At 43.8% G+C, this 22,323-nt stretch overlaps 1 protein-coding gene across 2 annotated transcripts in view; it reads right to left on the minus strand.

Annotated features, from left to right (window-relative positions):
* Positions 1 to 22,022, minus strand: part of LOC306868694 (Fc receptor-like protein 5) — a 188,114-nt gene extending 166,092 nt beyond the window's left edge. For both annotated transcript variants that reach the window (XM_079414985.1, XM_079414984.1), the window contains exons 1-4: positions 21,980 to 22,022; positions 20,296 to 20,334; positions 12,156 to 12,275; positions 11,874 to 11,969 (exon numbers count right to left, since the gene is read on the minus strand). In XM_079414985.1, coding sequence (XP_079271111.1) covers positions 11,874 to 11,969; positions 12,156 to 12,275; positions 20,296 to 20,334; positions 21,980 to 22,010 — 286 coding nt within the window. In that variant the 5' untranslated portion in view covers positions 22,011 to 22,022. The remainder of the gene's footprint in view (positions 1 to 11,873; positions 11,970 to 12,155; positions 12,276 to 20,295; positions 20,335 to 21,979) is intronic.
* Positions 22,023 to 22,323: the final 301 nt, after the last annotated feature.

The following is a 22,323-nucleotide window of genomic DNA, read 5'->3' on the forward strand; positions in this document are numbered from 1 at the left end:
GCGAGGCCGGTGGAGTTAATGATAATAAGTGACATCTGTGCCACTCACCGGTCTCGAATCCCACGGAGGAGCTCCGGAAGGATGAAAGGAGGAGTGACGACAGTGGAAGATGGGAGAGGACCAGGCCTGGACTTTATTTTGTGTTTTGTATGCGGCAGTCGTCCGTGAGGGGCTGCCGCTTTACTTTTGTGTTTGTTTATTTTTGTTATTAAATTCTTTAAATGTTTGCCGGTTCCTGCCTCCTTCTTCCCATTCTCCGAACTGCATTACATAGCCTAAATTAGACATGAATAGGAATTGAGTGCTTGGATGATTTGTACATACTCTATAACCTCTGCCCAATTGGTTGGTCTCATAGTCATTTCTAAACAATTTATTTAACAATTTCATTATTTAAACATACATATTACATCAACATATTATAGCCTATGGCTCTAAAGACTTCAAGATCAACATTATCATAATAGGCCTATGTCCGATACCTCAACTGAATTTAAAATCATTGCAATAAATTCTCAGTTGCTGTGATGGCAATAATATAAGTAACAAATCTTATCAAATCATAGATGCAAATGCAAAAATATATGTAATTAAATGTAAGATAACCTAGGTTCACAATAAATGTTCTGATAGCATTTTTTTTTTCTAAATCCAGTGTTTGTTTTCAGCTCTGATATATATATATATATATATATATCAATGTATGTGCAAGCTTTTATTAATAGACATGGTCAAAAACATATGCAGGGTCGAACAAATGGCAAACAGGTATATTGAGGGCAAGACAGATGAGTACTCAAGTAAACGGGCGTGGTCTTCGATCGGCGAACAATATCCAGAGGGCTTGACACGAGCAATGGTCCAGGCAGGGGCAAACAGAGTCCAAATTTAAGCAAGGGTTAATCCAAGATACAAGGCAGAAGATCAGGAACCAGACAACAAGGCAACATGAAAAGACTAGACTTAAACTAAAATAAGAAATGGAAACTAGGAATGGCTCCTTAAAGCAGCTAACACTAGGAGAGTGCTAAATGCTAAACAATACTCGGCAGAGAGGAAGAGGAAGTCCATGGTTTAAGTAGGGTGTGTGATTGTGTGATAATTATCACGTCTGAGTGTGTGATTGAGACAGATGTGTACTTAGTGCAATGAATGATGGGAAATGCAGTCCAGGGTAATATATGACAGTCTGTGTGGTGTGAGTCAATTTGATGGAAGAGTGACTTCTGGTGGCGAGCGAATAAAAGTCCATGGACCTGTTTCATTACAGAGCCACCCCCCCCAGAAACCAGGTAAGCAGACAGTTCAAAGGCAGATTCAACAGCTACATTTGTACAGACAGACTGTTCAAATTCAGATGCATTGACTGAAACTGGACTGATAGACCATTCAAACTCAGTCTCATTGATCGAAGCAGGACAGACAAGTGGCTCAAAACTAGACTTCTTGACTGAAACAGGATAGATAGACAGTTCATTATCAAATGTATTGGCTGGAACAGGACTAACAGATAGCTCAAAATCTGGGGCATAGACAGAGACTGAAGCAGATAGTTCATTGACAGAAACTGGCAAGACAGACAGTTCAAAAACAGACTCATTGAGGAAAACTGGACTGACAGACATTTCAAAATCAGGCTCTTTGGTCGAAACGGGACAGATATAGTGCGCATTTATAGTTTCTGAGTTCATGACAGGCAGGGTTAAGAGTTCACGAACGGCCCTTAGAGGCGCAACACAACAGTCAGGAAGTTCACCCATAGCCTCCTCAGTTGTGAATGATGGGACCGGTAATTCACAACCAGCCTCCTCGGCTGACTCGGGGCAGAACAACAGTTCATAGGCAGTGACATGGGCAAAGGAAGGTTCATTAATGGCCTCTGTGTCCAGTTCAAAGCAAGGCAAGAGTTCACAGATGGCCTCCATAGCTGTGACAGGGCAGGACAAGGATTCACAGACAACCTCCATAGCCATGACAGGGCAGGACGAGGATTCATAGAAGGTTACCACTGACAACTCTGACGGTTCTGCAGCAGACACCGCCACCTCTGGAGGTTCGACAGTGGTAACATCAGGAAACAGGTAGAGTTCATTAACAAGACAGGTACAGTGCTCATCTACGGTTCCTTCGACCGTGATATCATGGGCTGGACATGAATTGCTGGGCACTACCACCATACAAGGAGCCGAAATGAGCAACGCCGCCTCGGGAGGCTCTGCAGCATGCGCCGCCACCTCTGGAGAAGCTTCAGCGGGTGCCATCGCCCGGGGCAGTTCCCGAAGTGGTGTACGCAGCCCAAATGCAACACAACGTGATCCCCATCATGGGAAGCGCTTCGGGCAGGGGAATTAGAGCAGGAATAGGAGGGTTAAAGTGAGCTGGTTTGGGGATACCAGCTGCACGTGCAGACACCAGTGGTGCATCCCTCACACTGGATACAAGACTAGGATACTGAAGGACTGACCTTGAATATCTGGGTGTGACAGACAGAACGTGACAAGATTCTGGCTGATCAGCTGTGACGTGAAAAGACTCTGGATGGTCAGCGATGACGTGAAGAGACTCTGGAAGGTCAGCGGAGACGTGATGAGACTCTGGAAGGTCAGCGGAGACGTGAAGAGATTCTGGATGGTCAGTGGTGATGTGAAGAGACTCTGGAAGATCAGCGGTGACGTGACTTGACTCAGAAACAGCAACTGTGACTTGACCTGATTCATGACGATCAACTGTGACTTGACTTGATTTATGAATGGCTGTAATATCGTAACCGGTTGTTGTGATGGCCATTTTGTGAGTGCGCTCTGGTGCCGCCACCATTTCAGTCATAGATGCGGTGTCGTGGTGTGAATAGTGAGGCAACAGTCAACAAAGCAAAGTCCAAAAATCAACTCAGTGATGAGCGCAGACCCTCGCGTCTAAGCTGAGATCGCAGAGGCTGATTAATGCCATCACAAAAGATCTCAATCAAGATAATGTCTGGTAAATCAGAATAACGAGCGATGGCTAAAAACGCTCTAATATGGTTCCCTTTCGAGGGAACTTTGAACTGCGTCCTCTATGGGTCGCTATGGGGAACGCCTCGGCATGACCGGTGTCTTGAAGCATATATCTAATCACGACAATAACATTGGCCGGCAACAGCCTATGACGTTACTACCGGGGCAGCCACAGTATAAAGGGGAGCCGGGAAAATACATCATTCTCTTCTTCGTTTTCACTGACGACTAGGAGTGCATGTTCTCTCGCACAGAGGCTTTGTTCTGATACCCGCAGTTTCACACGGCTCGCGGGTTGTGTGTGTGTGGTGAAGAGCAAGCGCGTTCAGCTCTCGAGGGAGTTAAATGCGCTCATGTGCTCATCATGATGCATTCGCGGGACTACTAGAGGGAAGGTGAGTGCTTCACTTTTTACCCAAATTGTAATACCTGTGTCTGCATGAGTGTGCTCGCCTCTCGCTGGAATAGCGACGCATTCGCGGCGGCGGCTCCGTTCTCGCTTGATTCCGGAGGTAATCTAGCGTGTGGGCGGAGCATGTTTAGCTCCTGTGGGAACTGAATACATGCTGCGCGTTGCGAGTGCGGTGAGGATTATCTGCCCATTGCCCGCGATTTACGGTTCATGGGCAGAACAGGGAAAGGACCTGACGGGACATCTTCCCTATCAGTAATTTCCCTATCAGTAAGGAATTACGATGTGGGTATCTGTCTGCAGTTATTGGACAGATGATTTATAACATGTTCTAACCACATTATACTGCACTCCGGGAGCCCTCTCGATCCTGTGGATATGGTCTCACCTGTCAGTACTAGATCCAGCCTGGATGATGGCCTACATCTTCGGCCTCATGCTTGCTGGATCACGCAGCCAAGTCGCTAGGCTTCTGCGGGAGCCTCCTTGGCCTTCAGGTCCCAGTATAGAGCTGCAAGCCAGGACTTGCGGGTCCTCCATTCAGGCTGAGCCTTTTTTGAGGATTATTGCTTCAAGATTCAAGATTCAAGATTTTTATTTGTCACATACACAATTATACAGAGTATAACCAGCAGTGAAATGTAGGTCATGTCCGCTCCAAGGACAGTGCACTTATATAGAATACAAATATTTAAGAAAAAGAAAAGTAGAAAAAAAATAAAAATAAAATAAAATATAAAAAATATAAATATAAATGTGCAGGTCAGTATGTTGTTGACTTAAATAGTAATAAAGAGGAATGTGCAAAACATTTGTACAGGGTATGTAAATAGCAGCCATATGAGGTAGAGAAAAATTATGAATAGCTTATTGATATGGTGATATTTACATGGAGTCAAGTGATGTTATGACACAGAGTTAGAGTTTAGGAGCCTGATGGGCTGGGGGAAGAAGCTCCTCCTAAGTCTCTCAGTTTTTGCCATCAGGCTACGGAAGCGCTTGCCAGATGGAAGCAAAGTGAATAGACGGTTACCAGGGTAATTTGAGTCCTTGATGATTTTGACAGCTCTATTTTTGCAGCGTTTGAGGTAGATGTCCTGCAGAGAGGGGAGAGCAGACCCTGAGATGCGCTCAGCTAAGCGCACTACTCTCTGTAGTGCTTTGCAGTAGAAAGTTTTCAGGATTGCTGGTGAGACCCTGAATTTCCTCAGCTGTCGCAGATGGTACAGTCTTTGCCTGGCTTTCTTAACCTGTGTTTGGATGTGTGTAGTCCAAGTCAGGTTCTCGGAGATGTTTACACCGAGGTACTTGAAGCTACTCACCCTCTCCACAGGGGTCCCACTGATCATAAGAGGAGTGTAGGACCGCTGCTGTCTCTTCCTAAAGTCCATGATCAGCTCTTTAGTTTTGCTCACATTCAGAGAGAGACAGTTGTCCTGGCACCATGATGTGAGTCTCCCCACCTCGTCCAAGTATGCGGTCTCATCGTTGTTGGAGATGAGGCCCAGAACCACAGTATCATCAGCGAATTTGATAATGGATGAGGAGCTATGAGAGGGGAGAGTAGAGAGAGTAGAGCAGGGGACTCAGGACACAGCCCTGTAGGGCTCCTACGTTCAGAGTGATAGAGTTTGAGGTGAACTGGCCAACTTTCACCACTTGAGGTCTGCTAGTGAGGAAGTCTTGAATCCAGTCACAGAGTGAGGAGTTTAGGCCGAGGTCTGTGAGTTTAGAATTTAGCTTGATGGGGATTATAGTGTTGAAAGCTGAGCTATAGTCAATGAATAGCAGCCTTACATAATTCCCATTGTTGCTGTCCAAGTGTGTGAGGGAAGAGTGGAGGACGTGAGAGATGGCATCGTCAGTGGATCTATTTGGGCGATAGGCAAACTGAAGAGGGTCCAAAGTATCAGGGATGGAGGAGCAGATGTGGCTCTTTACAAGTCAAAAGCCGGTAGTGAACAGGCTTTGTAGGTATTCTTGAACTGAGTGTAGCAATGATCCAGTGTATTTGGTCCTCTAGTTGGACAGGATACGTGTTGATGAAAGTTCGGCATGACCTGCCTGAGGCTGGCTTTGTTAAAGTCTCCCGCGATGATAAAGGCAGCGTCAGGATGTTTGTTAATGTAGCTGCTGAGCACATTGTGAAGTTTAGACAAAGCCAAGCTGCTGTCTGCCTGTGGTGGAATGTACATAGTGAATGAGTGAAGTGACATTCAGCCAAGTATGGTGACCCATACGCGGAATTCGTGCTCTGCATTTAACCCATCCAACGTGCACCCACACACAGCAGTGAACACACACACACCGTGAACATACACCCGGAGCAGTGGGCAGCCATTTTATGCTGCAGCACCTGGGGAGCAGTTGGGGGTTCGGTGCCTTGCTCAAGGGCACCTCAGTCATGGTATCGAGGGTGGAGAGAGTGCTGTACATTCACTCCCCCCACCTACAATCCCTGCCGGCCCGAGACTCGAACCCGCAACCTTAGGCCACGACTTCCCCGCAGTGACAATGATCGATGAAAACTCCCGGGGCAAATAAAATGGACGGCAAATAATGGAAAGATGTTCCAGATGAGGCGAACAGAAACGCGACAGAATGGAGATATTCCTGGGATCACACCATTTCTTGTTAATCATGAAACATACTCCTCCACCCCTGGATTTACTGGCCTCTGCTCTTCTGTCCATCCGAAAAACAAAAGTTATCACTAGGCATTACAGCAGTGTCCAGGACGAAAACCACGTTTCGGACAAACAAAGGATGTTACAGTCCCTTATGTCCCGTTGGAAACTAATCCTGGCTCTAAGATCATCCATCTTATTCTCCAAGGAATGGACATTTGCGAGCAAAATGGTCGGAAGAGGAGGACTATGAACCCTTTTCCTGAGTCTATCTCGAATCCTAGCGCGTTTCCCGCGGCGTTTCTTGATCCTACGCCTTGGGGGGTTATTGTTTATCTCCACGTTCCAAAGAATCTCCAGAGGCCACTCTGGATTCGTGGCTAAAGTGTCCTGGAACAGGTTAGTGTAGCGGTTTCCAATGTCCAAAAGTGTTTCTATGTTTTAGGTGATCAGTGCCGACGTGAAATGTGTAAAAAGAGAAAGTTAAAAGTAAGTAAAAAAGTAAATAAAAACACAATCTTAGCGGATCGACCTGAACGGCGTCCGAACTCAGCGGCGCCATCTTGAAAAAAGATGTGCTCCCTGACCTGCTTGCTGGGTGTTTGCTTCGAGTAGCTGTCCCGGCCAGGATGCGCTACTCGTGTCTCGCATTGAGAGGCTTCCTGAGATTTGAATCACACTGTCCTTACGGTCGAACCAGTGAATCGCCCCTCCGTGGAGTGGTCTTGAGTACACTGCTTTCCCAGAGTTACGAGTGAGAGGTGTTTCTGCGGAAACCCTTCCTGAGTGCTTTAGCTCTGAGGAGCAATAGCTCTTCAGACACGTATGGTTTTTGGCTAACCCGTTGGTCTATGCTCTCTATCAAGATGGAGAGCGTAGGACTACGTTCGCCTACTAACAGATGACAGTCTCCCTTTGGGTGCTGCTGGACTGTCCTTTTATTCTGGCACTGCCTTCTGGTCGAGCTAGGGTGTGTTCCCCTCATTGCGAGAGCTAGCTATGCACCTCCTGTTCCCACTTTGTGTCGTAGGGACTGGCTCAGCCCGAGGACAGAGAGCGCTGCTCGGAACATGGCAGTGCTCCAAAACCTCAGTGCGGGAGGTTCTTTATGAGCTCTGTGGCAGTGACACCAGGAGGTTGGCCGCTTGCTGCCTCCCTGTTGAGTTACCTTCTTGGTCAGGCCTGGCAATGCTCTCCTCACCTAGAGGTTACTTTTGAGCTTGTCACTCCCGGTCGAGGGTCTGAGGACTCCTCTCACTAGGTCCTGTTCCCCCTGGAGCTCCGTTGAGCAGCAACTTCAGGTTGATAGGCTCCTCTCTGCCTCCCTGTCAGGTTGCTGTCCTTGTTGGTTGAGCTCAGCAGTGCTCCCCTCACCCTAGAGGGTTACCTACGAGCACGCCGCTCCCAAAACTGAGCATCTGAGTCCCTCTCCTATTTTGAGAGTTAGGCCTCCGCTCTCTAGAGCTCCAGTTAGCAGTCATGCCAGGTTGTTGGGCCACCTTCTGCCTCCCAGGTAGGCTGTTTTTTGGTTGAACTAGCATTGCTCCCCTCACCATAGAGGGTTACCTATGAGCATGCCGCAGAGAGTTAGGTTCTCCGCTCCCCGGAGCGCTGTGATTCAGTGGCCTCAGGTTGTTAGGCCCCTCTTTGCCTCCCTGTTAGGTTGCTCTCCTTGTTGTTTGAGCTAGCATTGCTCCCCTCACTATAGAGGGTCACCTATTAGCATGCCGCTCCCTTCTGAAGCATCTGAGTTCCATCTCATTCTGAGAGTCTGATTCTCCGCTCCCCGGAGCTCTGTGATTCATTGTTGGTCGAGCTAGCAGTGCTCCCATCACTATAGAGGGTCATCTATGAGCATGCTGCTCCTTCCTGAGCGTCTGAGTTCTCTCTCATTCTGAGAGTTAGGTTCTCCGCTCCCCGGAGCTCTGTGATTCAGCGGCCTCAGGTTGTTAGGCCTCTCTATGCCTCCCTGTTAGGTCGCTCTGCTTGTTGGTCGAGCTAGCATTGCTTCCCTCACCATAGAGGGTCACCTATGAGCATGCTGCTCCCTTCTGAACATCTGAGTTTCGCTCTCATCCTGAGAATTGAATTCTCTGCTCTGTGGGATCCACCATGCAGTCATGCCATTGGGTCAGGACCGCCCTTCCCCTTAGGCTGATCTCATGGTGTGTCCGGCAGTGCCCCCTCACTCCGAGGGTCTCTTACGAGCACGCTAACCCTTCCTGACTGTCTGAGTTCCCTCTCATACTGAGAATTGAGTTCTCCACTCCCCAGAGCTCTGTGAGTCAGCAACGTCAGGTTGTTAGGCCTCTCTCTGCCTCCCTGTTAAGTTGCTCTCCTTGTTGGTCGAGCTAGCATTGCTCCCCTCAACTTAGAGGGTCACCTATGAGCATGCTAGTGTTGTCACGATACTGGAATTTCTAACTTCGATACGATACCTTGAAAAATATCGATACTCGATACCATTTTCGATACCACGGTGAAAAAAACTGCCACAATATTAAGGGGGTAATTTTTTTTAATTTAAAGATAAATGTAACAAGTCGAGAACATGCGGTATATTTTACATGAACAAAAAAAATGTCTTGAGGTACTGCATTTGTTGATTTATTTATTAATCTTTTATTAATCTTAGTTAAATGTTAATTGAAACTAACGTTTACTAATACATGTACTAATTAAAATCCAAAGTTCTATTTGTTGATATTCTCATTTGCTTCATAACCAAAATATTTCCAGATATAGGGCCCTATGAAATCCGTTTTATTTTTCCCCAAATTCCGTTTAATTTTTTTCTACATTAAATGTTTTCCATTTAAATTTTTCTGGATTCCATTTTTTTAAAGTTTGAATTTTTCTGGACTCTTTTTTTTTTTTTTTTTAATGGTCAAATTAAATGCTATTAATCTAAAAGCATGTCTAATTCATTAAAATCATGAAAATTATACAATTTAACATTTAATTTATTAAAAGTGTAACAAAAATGACACGCTTAGGGTCGTATTAAATGTTTTATTTTTTTTCTCACCTTATGCTTTATTGTTACCAAATTCTGTGTTTTAGCATGTCTATTAGGCTATTTGAATGCATACAAACAATTTTTATTTATTCTTACAGTAGCCTTATGAAATGTGTTTTCCCCCTCGGAAATTCTGTGTTGTGTATTTAAATTTTACTGGATATCAGATGAAGGCATAAAACAATTTTAATTCATTTATATTTGAATTAATGAAAATTAAACATTTACATTTTTGGCAAATGAAGGGGATTTACTATTAAAATTAAAATATTTTGTGATTATTTCTTTAAAATAATTAACAGTAGTAGTAAGTAGTAGTATTATGTACATTCTACTAAATAATAGTAATATAGCCTATTTCTGGCACACGGTCTTTAATAGGCTAAGTTAACCCGGACTTTTATTTTGACGGGTTGCCGTGAATACTTCTAAAGTTCTGTGTGTGTGTGATATGATGCTAGTTTTACTCAAATTAAATGGTAAAATGCTCGTAAAGTGGCTTTCAGATCAGTTCTGGAGATATTGTTGATGTATTTATGTACTCATTGAGACGGCAGACGCTGAAATCACCGCGAGCGCCACATTAGTAAACACAACCGCACGTGCAGCACATTCACACAGAGACGCGCAGAACATGCAGGATTCATATTTAAATCGACTTTTGCAGCTTAATATTTACATATACTAGTCCATATCGCGATTTGATTTAAGTGTAATGACCTACTTTTGATTAATTCATCCAAACTTTGACAAATTCCGTGACATTCCGCGTTAAACTGTAAATTCCGTGTTTATGACTGGATTCCGTGCGCATTCTCTGCATCGCGGCGATCATAGATCCCTACAGATAGCGCTCCTGCTGTGTTCTTTAACAACCAGAGCAGTCATCTTTCTATTCGCTTCACTTTTGCTATTTAACCAGAGCGAAGGAGACGAGTGCGGTCACGTGTGGTGCTTGTCCACGCGCCTTTGGAGAGAAGTGAAAGTGACAGCTCGGCTAGTATCGGTGTATCGATACTTCGGGAAATTAATATTGGTACCGTTCAGATATTTCAGTATCGATATTTATCGAAATATCGATATTTTTGACAACACTAGAGCATGCCGATCCCTTCTGAGTGTCTGAGTTCCCTCTCCAGAGCTCTTCCTTGGTAGAGGTAGCATTGCTCCCCTCACCCTCACCTATGAGAATGCTGCTCCCTCCCGAGCTCTCCTTGTAGGTCGAGCTGGCATTGCTCCCCTCAACTTAGAGGGTCACCTATGAGCATGCCGCTCCCCTCAGCATAGAGGGTCACCTATGAGCATGCTGCTCCCTCCAGAGCATCTGAAAAGACAGTGTTTACAAATGTAAAGTGTTTTATGGGCTTTTTAAAATCCTGTACGGTATGGGTTATGCGCTGCGGCTTCGTACCCATTCTTTGAGTCGGTCAGGCCCTGGTTTCACCTTGAAGGAATCTCTTCTTTTGATTCCAAGCCTTTGAGCTCTACCCTGGGTCCAGGAGGCCCGGCCCCTAACAGGTAAGTTCTGGGGTATGCAGCTCAGGCCTTTGGCCGAAGGGGATTATGTCACTGACAGCCGTCGTACCATCCCAGGGGCAACTCCCTTAGCCGGGTAGAGCTGGTACTTAGTGCTTGCCTTTTGTGCTTGGCTCACACTCCCCTCAGCATGGTGGCATGGGTATTCCGTTCCCCATAGAGACCCCTAGAGGATGCAGTTCGAAGTTTCCTCGAAAGGGAACGTCTCAGGTTACGTATGTAACCATGGTTCCCTGAGAGTAGGGAACGAGACACTGCGTCCTCTAGGTTCGGTGGCATGCTTCGGACACAAGCTTCAGACGAAGAAGTGAATGACGTATTTTCCCCGGCGCCCCTTTATACTGTGGTCGCGCCGGTAGTAACGTCAAAAACCACTGTTTTTGTCATGATTAGATATATGCTTCAATCCAAGTACACAATAAATATATGACTACGTGAACTTTAAGAATTATATGCCTTTTTTTTGTGTTTAGATAAATCGTTCAGATTTGACCAAACTGTTGAACTAGGTTATTTACAAATCATCCAAGCACCCAATTAATTTCTAATATTTGATTATTATGACTAAGTAGTATTAAATTGTAAAGAAATTACAGATCCATCTTTGAAATCTGATTGGTTGATAAGCTTTGACAACGTTTAATTCAGGTGCGAAAAAGAAATAATGTCTAGCACATGTGCACAGAGAGATTCATGAGTTCACAGACAGTACACAGTTTTGTGAGGGGAGAGACATGTTTTAAGTGCGCGCAATCTCTCTGGGCAAGAGCAGCATGTATCTAAACGTGTGTGTCCGGTTTTGTGCGAGAGCAAAGGAAATCTGCGTGTAAGCAGAGAGATTCACGCTCACGCATTCTATTAATGTGCTTTCATGCTATAATAATGCACTCTTGACATTTGTCATTAAAATAACACCATACAATTCAGCCACGAAGTGGTAGGCCACGTAAAATCACTGAGCGGGGCTAGCGCATACTGAGGCACAGAAGTCGTCAACTTTCTGCAGTCAAAAACTACAGACCTCCAAACTTCGTGTGGTCTTCAGATGAGCTCAAGAACAGTGCATAGAGAGATTCATGGAATGAGTATCCATGACCGAGCAGCTGCATCCAAACCTTACATCACCAAGTGCAAGGCAAAGAGTGGGATGCAGTGGTGTAAAACACATCACCACTGGACTCTAAAGCAGTGAAGAGGTGTTCTCTGGAGTGACTGATTGCGCCTCTCTGTCTATGCCAATATTAGATACAACCAGTTGCAAAATTTTGTATAGGAAAGATTACCTGTACTACTGTCGGTCACAAGTTCCATTTCTGAAATTACAGCATTCCAGTTCTTTTGCTCTGGGAAATCTACAATCAAAGTCTCTCCCTGAATATCTGTGGAATTTTAAAAAGAAATGGTCAAAATCTTTATAAATTCCTCAAAAATATGTACTTTATTTTTAAACTGTGATACACAGTGAGTCTACACAAAATTTTTCATTTTATTTTATTGAAAATCACAACGTCTTGATTATGCATGCCTAAAATTAGTGATTAAATGAAGGCAGTCAGTGCTCCTACCTTTAACAACGCCAATGCTTTTGTGCGTGACTGATCCCCATTGGTATCTTGGAGTAACAACAGACGGCTTCACACGGACTTTGTCTCCAATCTTAATTTTGGACTCCGGACTTGAAGATCCTGAAATGTAAAGAGTGTTACAAAGGTCTTAGAGGAGATTTAAGAGCTGCAAGTTAAATGTCATGGACACCCTAAAATGATACTTTTTACATTATATTGCTGAAAGTATTGGGACACCCCTCCAAATCACTGAATTCAGGTATTCCAATCACGTCAATCACTACAGGTGTATAAAATCAAGCACCTACAGTAGACATGTAGAGTGCTTCTACAAACATTTGTGAAAGAATGGGTCACTCTCAGGAGCTCAGTGAATTCAAGCATGGTACTGTGATAGGTTGCCACCTTTGTAATAAGTTATTTCGTGACATTTACTCACTAATAAATATTCAACAGTCAACTGTTAATGGTATTATAACAAAGTGTAAGCAATTGGGAACAACACTCAACAGCAGGATAAGCGCATACTAAGGCACAGAAGTCGTCAATTTTCTGCAGTCAATAGCTACAGACCTCCAAACTTCATGTGGCCTTCAGATGAGCTCAAGAACAGTGCATAGAGAGCTTCATAGAATGGGTTTCCATGGCTGAACAGCTGCATCCAAGCCCTACATCACCAAGTGCAAGGCAAAGAGTGGGATGCAATGGTGTAAAACACACCACCACTGGACTCTAGAGCAGTGAAGACATGTTCTCTGGAGTGACAAATTGCACTTCTTTGTCTGTCAATCCGATGGACAAGTCTGGGTTTGGTGGTTTCCAGGAGAACAGTACTTGCCTGTTTGCAATGTGCCAAGTGTAAAGTTTGGTGTATTATCAACTGGCCAGAATTTTGTGATCGCAAAAGTTATAAAGGACTATAATGTTTTAAGAGCTCACTCACGTACTCGGAGGCTATAGGTAATTAGCAATAACTAGGTTATTACATGAAGAGGTTTTTGGTTGAATAATTAAGACTAATCTTATAATAATCTTTTTCTTTTTTTCTCATAATTAAATAAAAGGAAATTGCTAGTCATCCAATTTTTTTATATCAGCTATGCATTCCGTTAATTTTGTGAATTTGTAGATTTCATCAGGAAATGAGATATAGAGCTAAGTATCATCTGCATAACAGTGAACAGTGCACAACTAACTCCATGCTTCCTCGTGATATCTCCCAATGGTAGCATATACAGGGTGAAAAGCAACGGTCATAGTACTGAGCCTTGTGGTACTCCATACTGAACTTGTGATCTGGTTTTGGGATGTTTCATGTTCTTGTGTTCGTGTCTTTCATTTTGTACTTAAAGGGCACCTATTATGCCCCTTTTTACAATATGTAATATGAGTCTCAGATGTCCCCAGAATGTGTCTGTGACATTTCAGCTCAAAATACCCCACAGATCATTTATTATATTATTTTGAAAATGCCCATTTTTAGTAGAAACAGTTACACGCTGTATTAGAGCATGTCTCTTTAAATGAAAATGAGCTTCTGCTCCCCGCCCTCTTTTCCAGAATAGATTAGTGCCTATATATCACGTAACTTCTAAAAAAAAAAAAAAAAAAAATTTTGATTTTGATTATCATGTCTATCCGTCTATCGATAGCACGCTATAGAAAGTCGCTGCACACGGCATGTGAGTACTAAGTTCTCTTTCACACAAGAGTTTATGTTAAAAACACACACAAGTTGGTTATGTTTGTGTAGGTAAACATCTGGGAAATAAATCTTATGTTTATATTAGATCTTTGTATTAAGCTCCGGCGAGCAAACCTTCACTTCAAGGTACTATTGTTTGCGTGTTCCAGGCTAAAGACCTTCTGCACCTACTCCAGGGCCACATCTGTGTTTTCCAGATTTTAGGACCCTTTGGTGCTCCAGGAGATCAGAATCCTCCAGCACATAGTGTTCAAGGCTATTGAAACGGATTCCTGCTCCTTTTCCCCACTGCATTGTTACCAGCACAACCAGTGGATGAAGTCACCGCCACCGGACTGCTCACTTGACCACAAAGAATGTAACTATCACCTATCGTAACCTCTTCCAGAGAACTTGGCATTGTTGTGTATTAGCAGTATATGATTTTCTGATTTACATTTAGATATTTATATAGCTGATTGCAGTTGATAACAAATTATCTTTTCCCGTATTTGTTTGATGCATAATAAGGTTCTTCACCTTATTTCTTTCAGAGTACCAACAGTTTATCTTTCCAGATAATGTAGCTCTGACATAGCAACACCCAACATAATCACCTGCATTTTATGCATCTTATGCACTTTATTTCTATTTCATTTATGGTATTCATTTAGTAGTTGTTGATTGCTCTTATCTATCTTTTGTTAATAAAATCTATTTTATTACACTTGTGTCGTCGTTGTGTTGATGATACAGAAAAAGGTTCTACAAGTTAGATATCCCACCAATCTTTCTTATGTGATGTACTCTTAACCACACCTTAAGTGACACATGATCCAATTATCAATGTCATTGGTGACGTGAGTACACATTACTACACTATTTGTTATACTATATGTTGGCCAAAGCAAAATTCACTACACTATTATCCATAAAATAGATAAATAGTGAGAATAATAATAATAAAATAGATCAAATAGAAACTGTGCATGATAAAATATGAATGACATGGGTTTAAGCCCTGCTCATGAGGGTCAAAAACACACACACACACACACACACACACATATATATATATATATATATATATATATATACATATATATGTTTTCACTAACAAATATACACAAGGTCTCCATTCACAGGTGACAGCATCTCTATCACTGAGGCAATGTTTCACTCCACCAAAGAGGACCAGTTGGGGTGCAGTTGTGATCTCAGTAAAGTATCTTATGATCAACAGATCAGAAGATGTGAACAAATTAATAGTTCAGTTTAGCAGAAGAATCATTTTGTGTGATTTTATTAGATTAAATCAAACTAGAGTGTTGATATAGATCTCAAAACTGCCAGTTAATCTGACAGTATTTCAGGTACATGCAAATCGAAAAGAGGAAAATCTCTTAATGCTGTAGACCAGTGGTTCTCAAAGTGTGGTGCGCATACCACTAGTGGTAAGTGAGCTTCCTGTAGTGGTACGCAGAGGAATCTCTGAATTAAATATAAATTAGGCCACGTGTCCACCAAAGTGTTTTTTCCCCCGAGTGTCACGAATCTGGTCCCTGCTCTTCCGGACAATCACCACCAGATGTCACTCACTCACCACATTGACTCTCACACCACACTTCTCTGGACTGCAATACCCACAATCCATTGCACTGACGACACGCAGCTGATTACACTGATCACACAGCTGAATTCACTGATCACCCCATCACACACACTATTTAACCTGGGACTTGCTCTAGCTCAGGGCCGAGTATTGTTAGCGTATATCACTCCCCAAGCGATAGCAACTCTACAGAGCCATCATCCTAGTCCTAGTCTTGCCTTGTTTTCCTGCCGTGTCTGACCCTGCCCGTGTTTCCTGGATTAACCCTTCGCCTTGCCGTTTGGACTCTGTTTGCTCCCCGTTTGGATTATTGCTTCGACTCTGGATTATCTCTCTGCCTTGCCCCTTTGGATACTGTTCGCTCATCGTTGACCCACGCTTGCTCCACGGATTGCTCTGTCTTGCCCTTGCCATACCTGTTTGCCGATGTCTGACCCTGCCTGTTTCTGACCATGTTTTTTAATAAAGCCTTGCATATGGATCCGCATGTCTCACGTCTCGTCAGCCCCGTAACAGAATACTCGGCCTCACAAGGATCCAGCGGCTTTTCAAGAGGACATTGGCCAGGTATGGACTGTGCACGACTGTTATTAACCCTCGAGCAGGGCTCGCGACCGCTCGAGGACTATATTCAGGAGTACTTAGACCTCGCCTATTTTTCTGATCTGCCGGACTACGCACTTATTGATTTTTTTTGTGAAGGTATTAATCAGCCGCTCCGGTCAAGGTTAATCCGCGAGGGTCCCCGTTCATCTCTCAGTCAATTTATGGACTATGCTTTACTGTGTGTGGGCTCCTCTTTTACTGTGGGTGTCGCGGAGGAACGCGACACCTCACTCACTCACAAAATGGCGGCAGCAACAGCACCCCTTCACGTCATGCCTGCCAAGCCAGAGTCTGCTCACGTCATGCCTGCCAAGCCAGATTCTGCTCACGTCGTCGCTGTCAAGCCAGAGTCTGCTCACGTCGTCGCTGTCAAGCCAGAGTCTGCTCACGTCGTCGCTGTCAAGCCAGAGTCTGCTCACGTCGTCGCTGTCAAGCCAGAGTCTGCTCACGTCGTCGCTGTCAAGCCAGAGTCTGCTCACGTCGTCGCTGTCAAGCCAGAGTCTGCTCACGTCGTCGCTGTCAAGCCAGAGTCTGCTCACGTCGTCGCTGTCAAGCCAGAGTCTGTTACCACAGATTCAAGGTCAGTCCTTCGAGTTATGATATCCAGTGTGTTGGACCCACCACTGATGTCGGTGCGAGTAGCTGGCATTCCCAGGGCCTCAACCTTGGCTGTTACAGAGACTGTTCCCCTGACCTCAGTGCTTCCCGTTATGGCGGTTGCCATTTTGAGTGTGTGGGCTGCACACTGTGCTCCTGAGGCCTCTCCTATCCATGAGTGTACTGCTGAGGCCTCTCCTGTCCACGAGTCTGCTCCAGTGCCTCCAGAGGTGGCGGCTTCCGCTGCAGAACCTCCCGAAGTGGTGGCACCTACTCCTGACCTCATGGTCTGCCCTGTCACGGCCATGGGAGACCGTTTCTGAACTCACTGTCTGCCCTGTCACGGTCATGAAGGCCGCCCCTGAACTCACTGTCTGTCCTGTCACGGCCAAAGAGGCCGTCTGTGAGCTCACGCCCTGTTCTGTCACGGCCAAAGAGGCCGTCTGTGAGCTCTCGCCCTGTCCTGTCACGGCTAAAGAGGCCGTCCGTGAGCTCTCGCCCTGTCCTGCCACAGCCATAGAGACCGTCCATGAACTCTCGACCTGCTCGGTCACGGCTCCTGTGACCATGAAGACTCTCCCAGTGTTGTCTGTCTCTGCTCTCCCTGTGTTGTCTGTCTCTGTTTCCCCCAGATCTCAGACTCTGCCATGGTTTCCTGCCCAGTCTGCTTCCTGGCTAGGGTCTTCTGCCCGGGTCTGGTGGTCGTCTGCCCCGCCATGGTGGTCTTCTGCTCGGGTCTGGTGGTCATCTGCTCCGCCGTGGTGGTCTTCTGCTCGGGTCTGGTGGTCATCTGCTCCGCCGTGGTGGTCTTCTGCTCGGGTCTGGTGGTCGTCTGCTCCGCCGTGGGGGTCTTCTGCTCGGGTCTGGTGGTCGTCTGCTCCGCCGTGGTGGTCTTCTACTCCGGTCTGGTGGTCATCTACTCCGCCCTGGTGGGCTCCTGGTCCGTCTGCTCCGCCCTGGTGGGCTCTTGCTCTGTCCTGGTCTCCGGTTCCGCCGGGGTGTCCTGTTCTGCCTCAGTCCCCGGTCTTCCCACTTCCTCACAGACCTGGCCCTCCGTCCCTCCCCCTGTTCCGCCTCCGCTCCACCGCCCTCCTGGATTATTTGGAAGCGTCTGGAAGCCGCTCCTTGGGGGGGGGCTATGTCACGAATCTGGTCCATGCTCTTCCGGACAATCACCACCAGATGTCACTCACTCACCACATTGACTCTCACACCACACTTCTCTGGACTGCAATACCCACAATCCATTGCACTGATGACACGCAGCTGATTACACTGATCACACAGCTGAATTCACTGATCACCCCATCACACACACTATTTAACCTGGGACTTGCTCTAGCTCAGGGCCGAGTATTGTTAGCGTATATCACTCCCCAAGCGATAGCAACTCTACAGAGCCATCATCCTAGTCCTAGTCTTGCCTTGTTTTCCTGCCGTGTCTGACCCTGCCCGTGTTTCCTGGATTAACCCTTCGCCTTGCCGTTTGGACTCTGTTTGCTCCCCGTTTGGATTATTGCTTCGACTCTGGATTATCTCTCTGCCTTGCCCCTTTGGATACTGTTCGCTCATCGTTGACCCACGCTTGCTCCACGGATTGCTCTGTCTTGCCCTTGCCATACCTGTTTGCCGATGTCTGACCCTGCCTGTTTCTGACCATGTTTTTTAATAAAGCCTTGCATATGGATCCGCATGTCTCACGTCTCGTCAGCCCCGTAACACCGAGGCTAGCAAATTTTTTTAATTGTTTTAAATGGGAGCATCTTTGTCATGCTGAGCACTTGGGCGTTTTTTTTCTTGGCACCGAGAGTTGAAGAATGTTCATTTTTTGGGTAAAACTTAGCGCTCATCACTGTCACTTTTTAGTCAGCTAGCCAATCACAGTGGAGGAGGGGCGGGACTAATACCGTCACACCCTGCTATAACTACGACTGAACAACAATGGAGAAGTTAATATTGCTTGTCTCCGAGTATTTATGTCTTTACCAGATGGAATTGCCGGAGTACCATAATATTGTTATGAAAAATATTGCTTGGAGAAACATTTCATTCGTGATCTGTCTGCCATATTACTTCAGTGGATATTCCATATCATAGCAACCACAGCATCTCAACTGAAAAAAGCAAAAATACGCTGCCCTCTCAAACGCTCACAGCTGGGCGTTTTCAGCTGGCTTTGGTGGACACGTGGCCTGATTGTTGTTACTTGCAGCTACACATACAGCCTGTGTTCATTTTTATTTTTAATTAAGTATTTTTTGAATTTAGAAGTTAAATAAAAACTGTATTTTAATGTTGATCATAATGGTGGTACTTGGAAAGCCACATATTTTCTGAGGTGGTACTTGGTGTAAAAAGTTTGAGAACAACTGCTGTAGACAATAAGCTCTGTCACTAAGTACATTATTGTAAAATAGTAAAAATAGCAATGAATAGGATAAATTAGAATAAAGATAAGAAATAATCTAGGGACTATTGTTCAAGAAACTTGAGTTTTAAAGTCCTAACAGACATCACAACCTGCAAATTGGCATAAAAGAACAACAACAGCACTGAACAGCTTTCTAATTTGCAGTGTCATAACAGATTTGATCATCTTAACTCTGGCAATAGCATGATAGAGAGATATTTAAAGCGCTCGTGTCAAGGATTGAGAAATCAAGTTTTTCCTTATCTATTAACATATAAGAGGTCATTGGACTATAAAAACATTTCCAGAACTCAAAACTTCCTTGTTAGCCAAAAACAGCTTTTATTGAATTCAAGCTGACAAAGCAACTTGTTTCTGAAGTGATTTTACTAATAAGTTAGCTTCTGCATGATTATAAGTGCACCTCAGGAAATGCAGTTAATGTCCCCTTTAAAGATTTAATGGCATGTCAGCAGCTAAGGCTGTTCTCATGGCAAAAGTTAGTTTTAAAATTTGATGTTCGTATATGTGATGATTTTGATAATTTTTCTGGTTTTGTTGGATTTTCTCACAAGAAAGAAAAAAGGAAGTAGAAAAAAGGAAGAAGAAGGGAAAAAGGAAAGTGCTTGTCTTGCCTGTTCATCGTGAACACTTGTCTAACATTGACCAGCACTATTACGAGTTAAACTGGTTCTGAAAATATGCTGAATACACTACTAAGAAATATGCACCTAACAAAGATCATGTTTGTGCACATGCATCTTTCTCTATCATATACCCATATCCACTGTTCCCTGAGCCAGTGGAAAACGATGAATTGAGAAAGTATTCTATCTTGTATTGCTGGGACAGGATCTGAATGTTGCAGACAAATTTACTTGACAAGAACTGTACTACACTGTGAAAATATGACCGCAATAGCTCCCACTTATTCTAAAATTGAAGGGAAGAAGAAGGTCTGGACCAAAACTGGACAACAATTCAAAGTGTGCTATTGATCACAAAAAGGATCTGTGAATTAGCATTTAGGTTATTAGTCTTACACCAGGCAGCAATCCTGCTCCATTTCATCTGTGCATTCTGATTAATTGTTGTTAGTGGTACAGCACTACTGGTGTCATGAGTTTATTTGATGATATTTAGGGGACTGTATTCTTACGCAGCATTCATCCCTCCCCTGCTTAAAACTGAGAAATTTTATAATATATGAAGAAATTATGACATTGTTTACCTTGAGTGTTTCCAGAGTGACTGAATAACAGCATCAGCACTAATCAAAGAAAGAGAGAGATAATTTAGAATTTCAAACCTCTATTAAATACAAAACTCTACAAAAAAAAAAAATTACAAAACACTTCATTACATTATCCCATATCTCAGAAAAGACAATACATTATTATCAACATAACACAAGTTTCCTATACTCCAAATGTCCTCAAAATTGTCCACCTTCTTCACAGATAGATAAAAAGTAAAGTCATGCCTTATTCTTGCTTTTATGAGCCCTTTAAAAAAACTTTAAAGAGAGAGAGAGATACTGCAATGAAGCATTTATTATATATATAAAAAAATGCCATTGAATGCAAAAATATGAATATTTGATTTTAGTTTAATTTTTTAATGACTTCATTTTACATGGCCATACGAATAGTCTAAAAGATTACTGATTGTTGGGTGTTTAATAGAGATTTAGCACAAACTAGACGAACTTGAGGTCCGCTGCACTCCTGCAATGCACCACCACTGTTCAGTAAAGTGAAATAGGCAAAAGTGATATGTTCAGTAAAGTGAAATAGGCAAAAGTGATATTTGTGCAAATGTTGTCACTGTAACCAAAAACTTTGGATAAACAAGTTTTTTTTCAACATCATTTAGTGCATTATTTAAAATAACCACATCAGCCAATATGTTGTCCCTTCCTAACTGAGCCACACAAGCTCAGTTTCTAAAATATTTTAAAGCTCTTCTGGCTAGACTTCCAGTATGTGCAAACAAATCTCTACAAATGATACAGTACACAGCAGCATCACTGGTTTTAATGTGTCCATGTTACCTCTCTTTATCTCTATTCATGGCTAATGGATGCTGTTGGCATCAAGTTGATGCTTTTCTACTGAACAGCCATGGGTTCTGCATCCGCTTACAAATTTGCATGCAATCTAGGAGCCTGGGCTCAGTGAGTGAGGAGCAGATCATCACAGAATGGCATCAGTCACTTTCCTGAACAATGTTCCTCTCTGGTGGAATAATCTCCCCAACCCTACCTGACCCCTACATCTAAATCAATCCCCTATAATCCCTTATATTCAGTAAAATATTAAAATATTGGGTAAAACTTACTGTGAAGTCTGCATTTGTAATGCATTATAAGGCTATTCTTAATACTCTATAATGCATGCATAGTGTATTATAAACAACATTATAACATGTTGCGTCAACTGATAAATATTCATAACAATGGTTATAATACATTATAAAAACAGTATTGATGCATTACACACACACACACATACATACATATAAGGATTATATATGCATTATACGCTTTCCTTCCCTGTTCTGGCATGTACTCTTCTAGACAATGTTTAATACTTCTAGTAATTGCTACAAGATTGTTTAGGCCTGTTCCTCATTTGTAAGTTGCCTTAAAGAATCTGCTGAATGAATAAATGTAAATGTAAATATAAAATTAAAAGGGTGGTGGTGGCGCAGTGGATAAGACACATGCCTTTGGTGTGAGAGACCCGGGTTCGAATCCACTGTGAGACACCAATGTGTCCCTGAGCAAGACACTTAACCCCCTAGTTGCTCCAGAGGCGTGTGACCTCTGACATATATAGCAATTGTAAGTCGCTTTGGATAAAAGCGTCAGCTAAATGAATAAATGTAAATGTAAAATCAAATAAACTACTCACAGAAGATGTGGGAGAGTGCACTGGACCCCATATTGCCATAATGCTATGTGTTCAAAACCAGATACTTCCTTTTATTTAACCAGTCATTTCATACTTAAAGGAAGAGGGAGGGTCTAGATGGACAAAGTATCCTTATTGAGAGAGATATTACAGTACATTCATTTTAGTACATTCATGTTCGGTGCCTTGATCAAGGGTCTCACCCCAGTCGTGGTTTTGAGGGTGAAGAGAGCGCTGGATATTCACTCCCCCCAACTACAATCCCTGCAGGACCTGAGACTTAAACCTGCAACCTTTGGGTTACAAGTCCGACTCTCTATCCATTAGGCCACGACTGCCCCAAC

Source organism: Barbus barbus, assembly GCF_936440315.1.
Source record: "Barbus barbus genome assembly, chromosome: 4".
Classification (NCBI taxonomy): domain Eukaryota; kingdom Metazoa; phylum Chordata; class Actinopteri; order Cypriniformes; family Cyprinidae; genus Barbus; species Barbus barbus.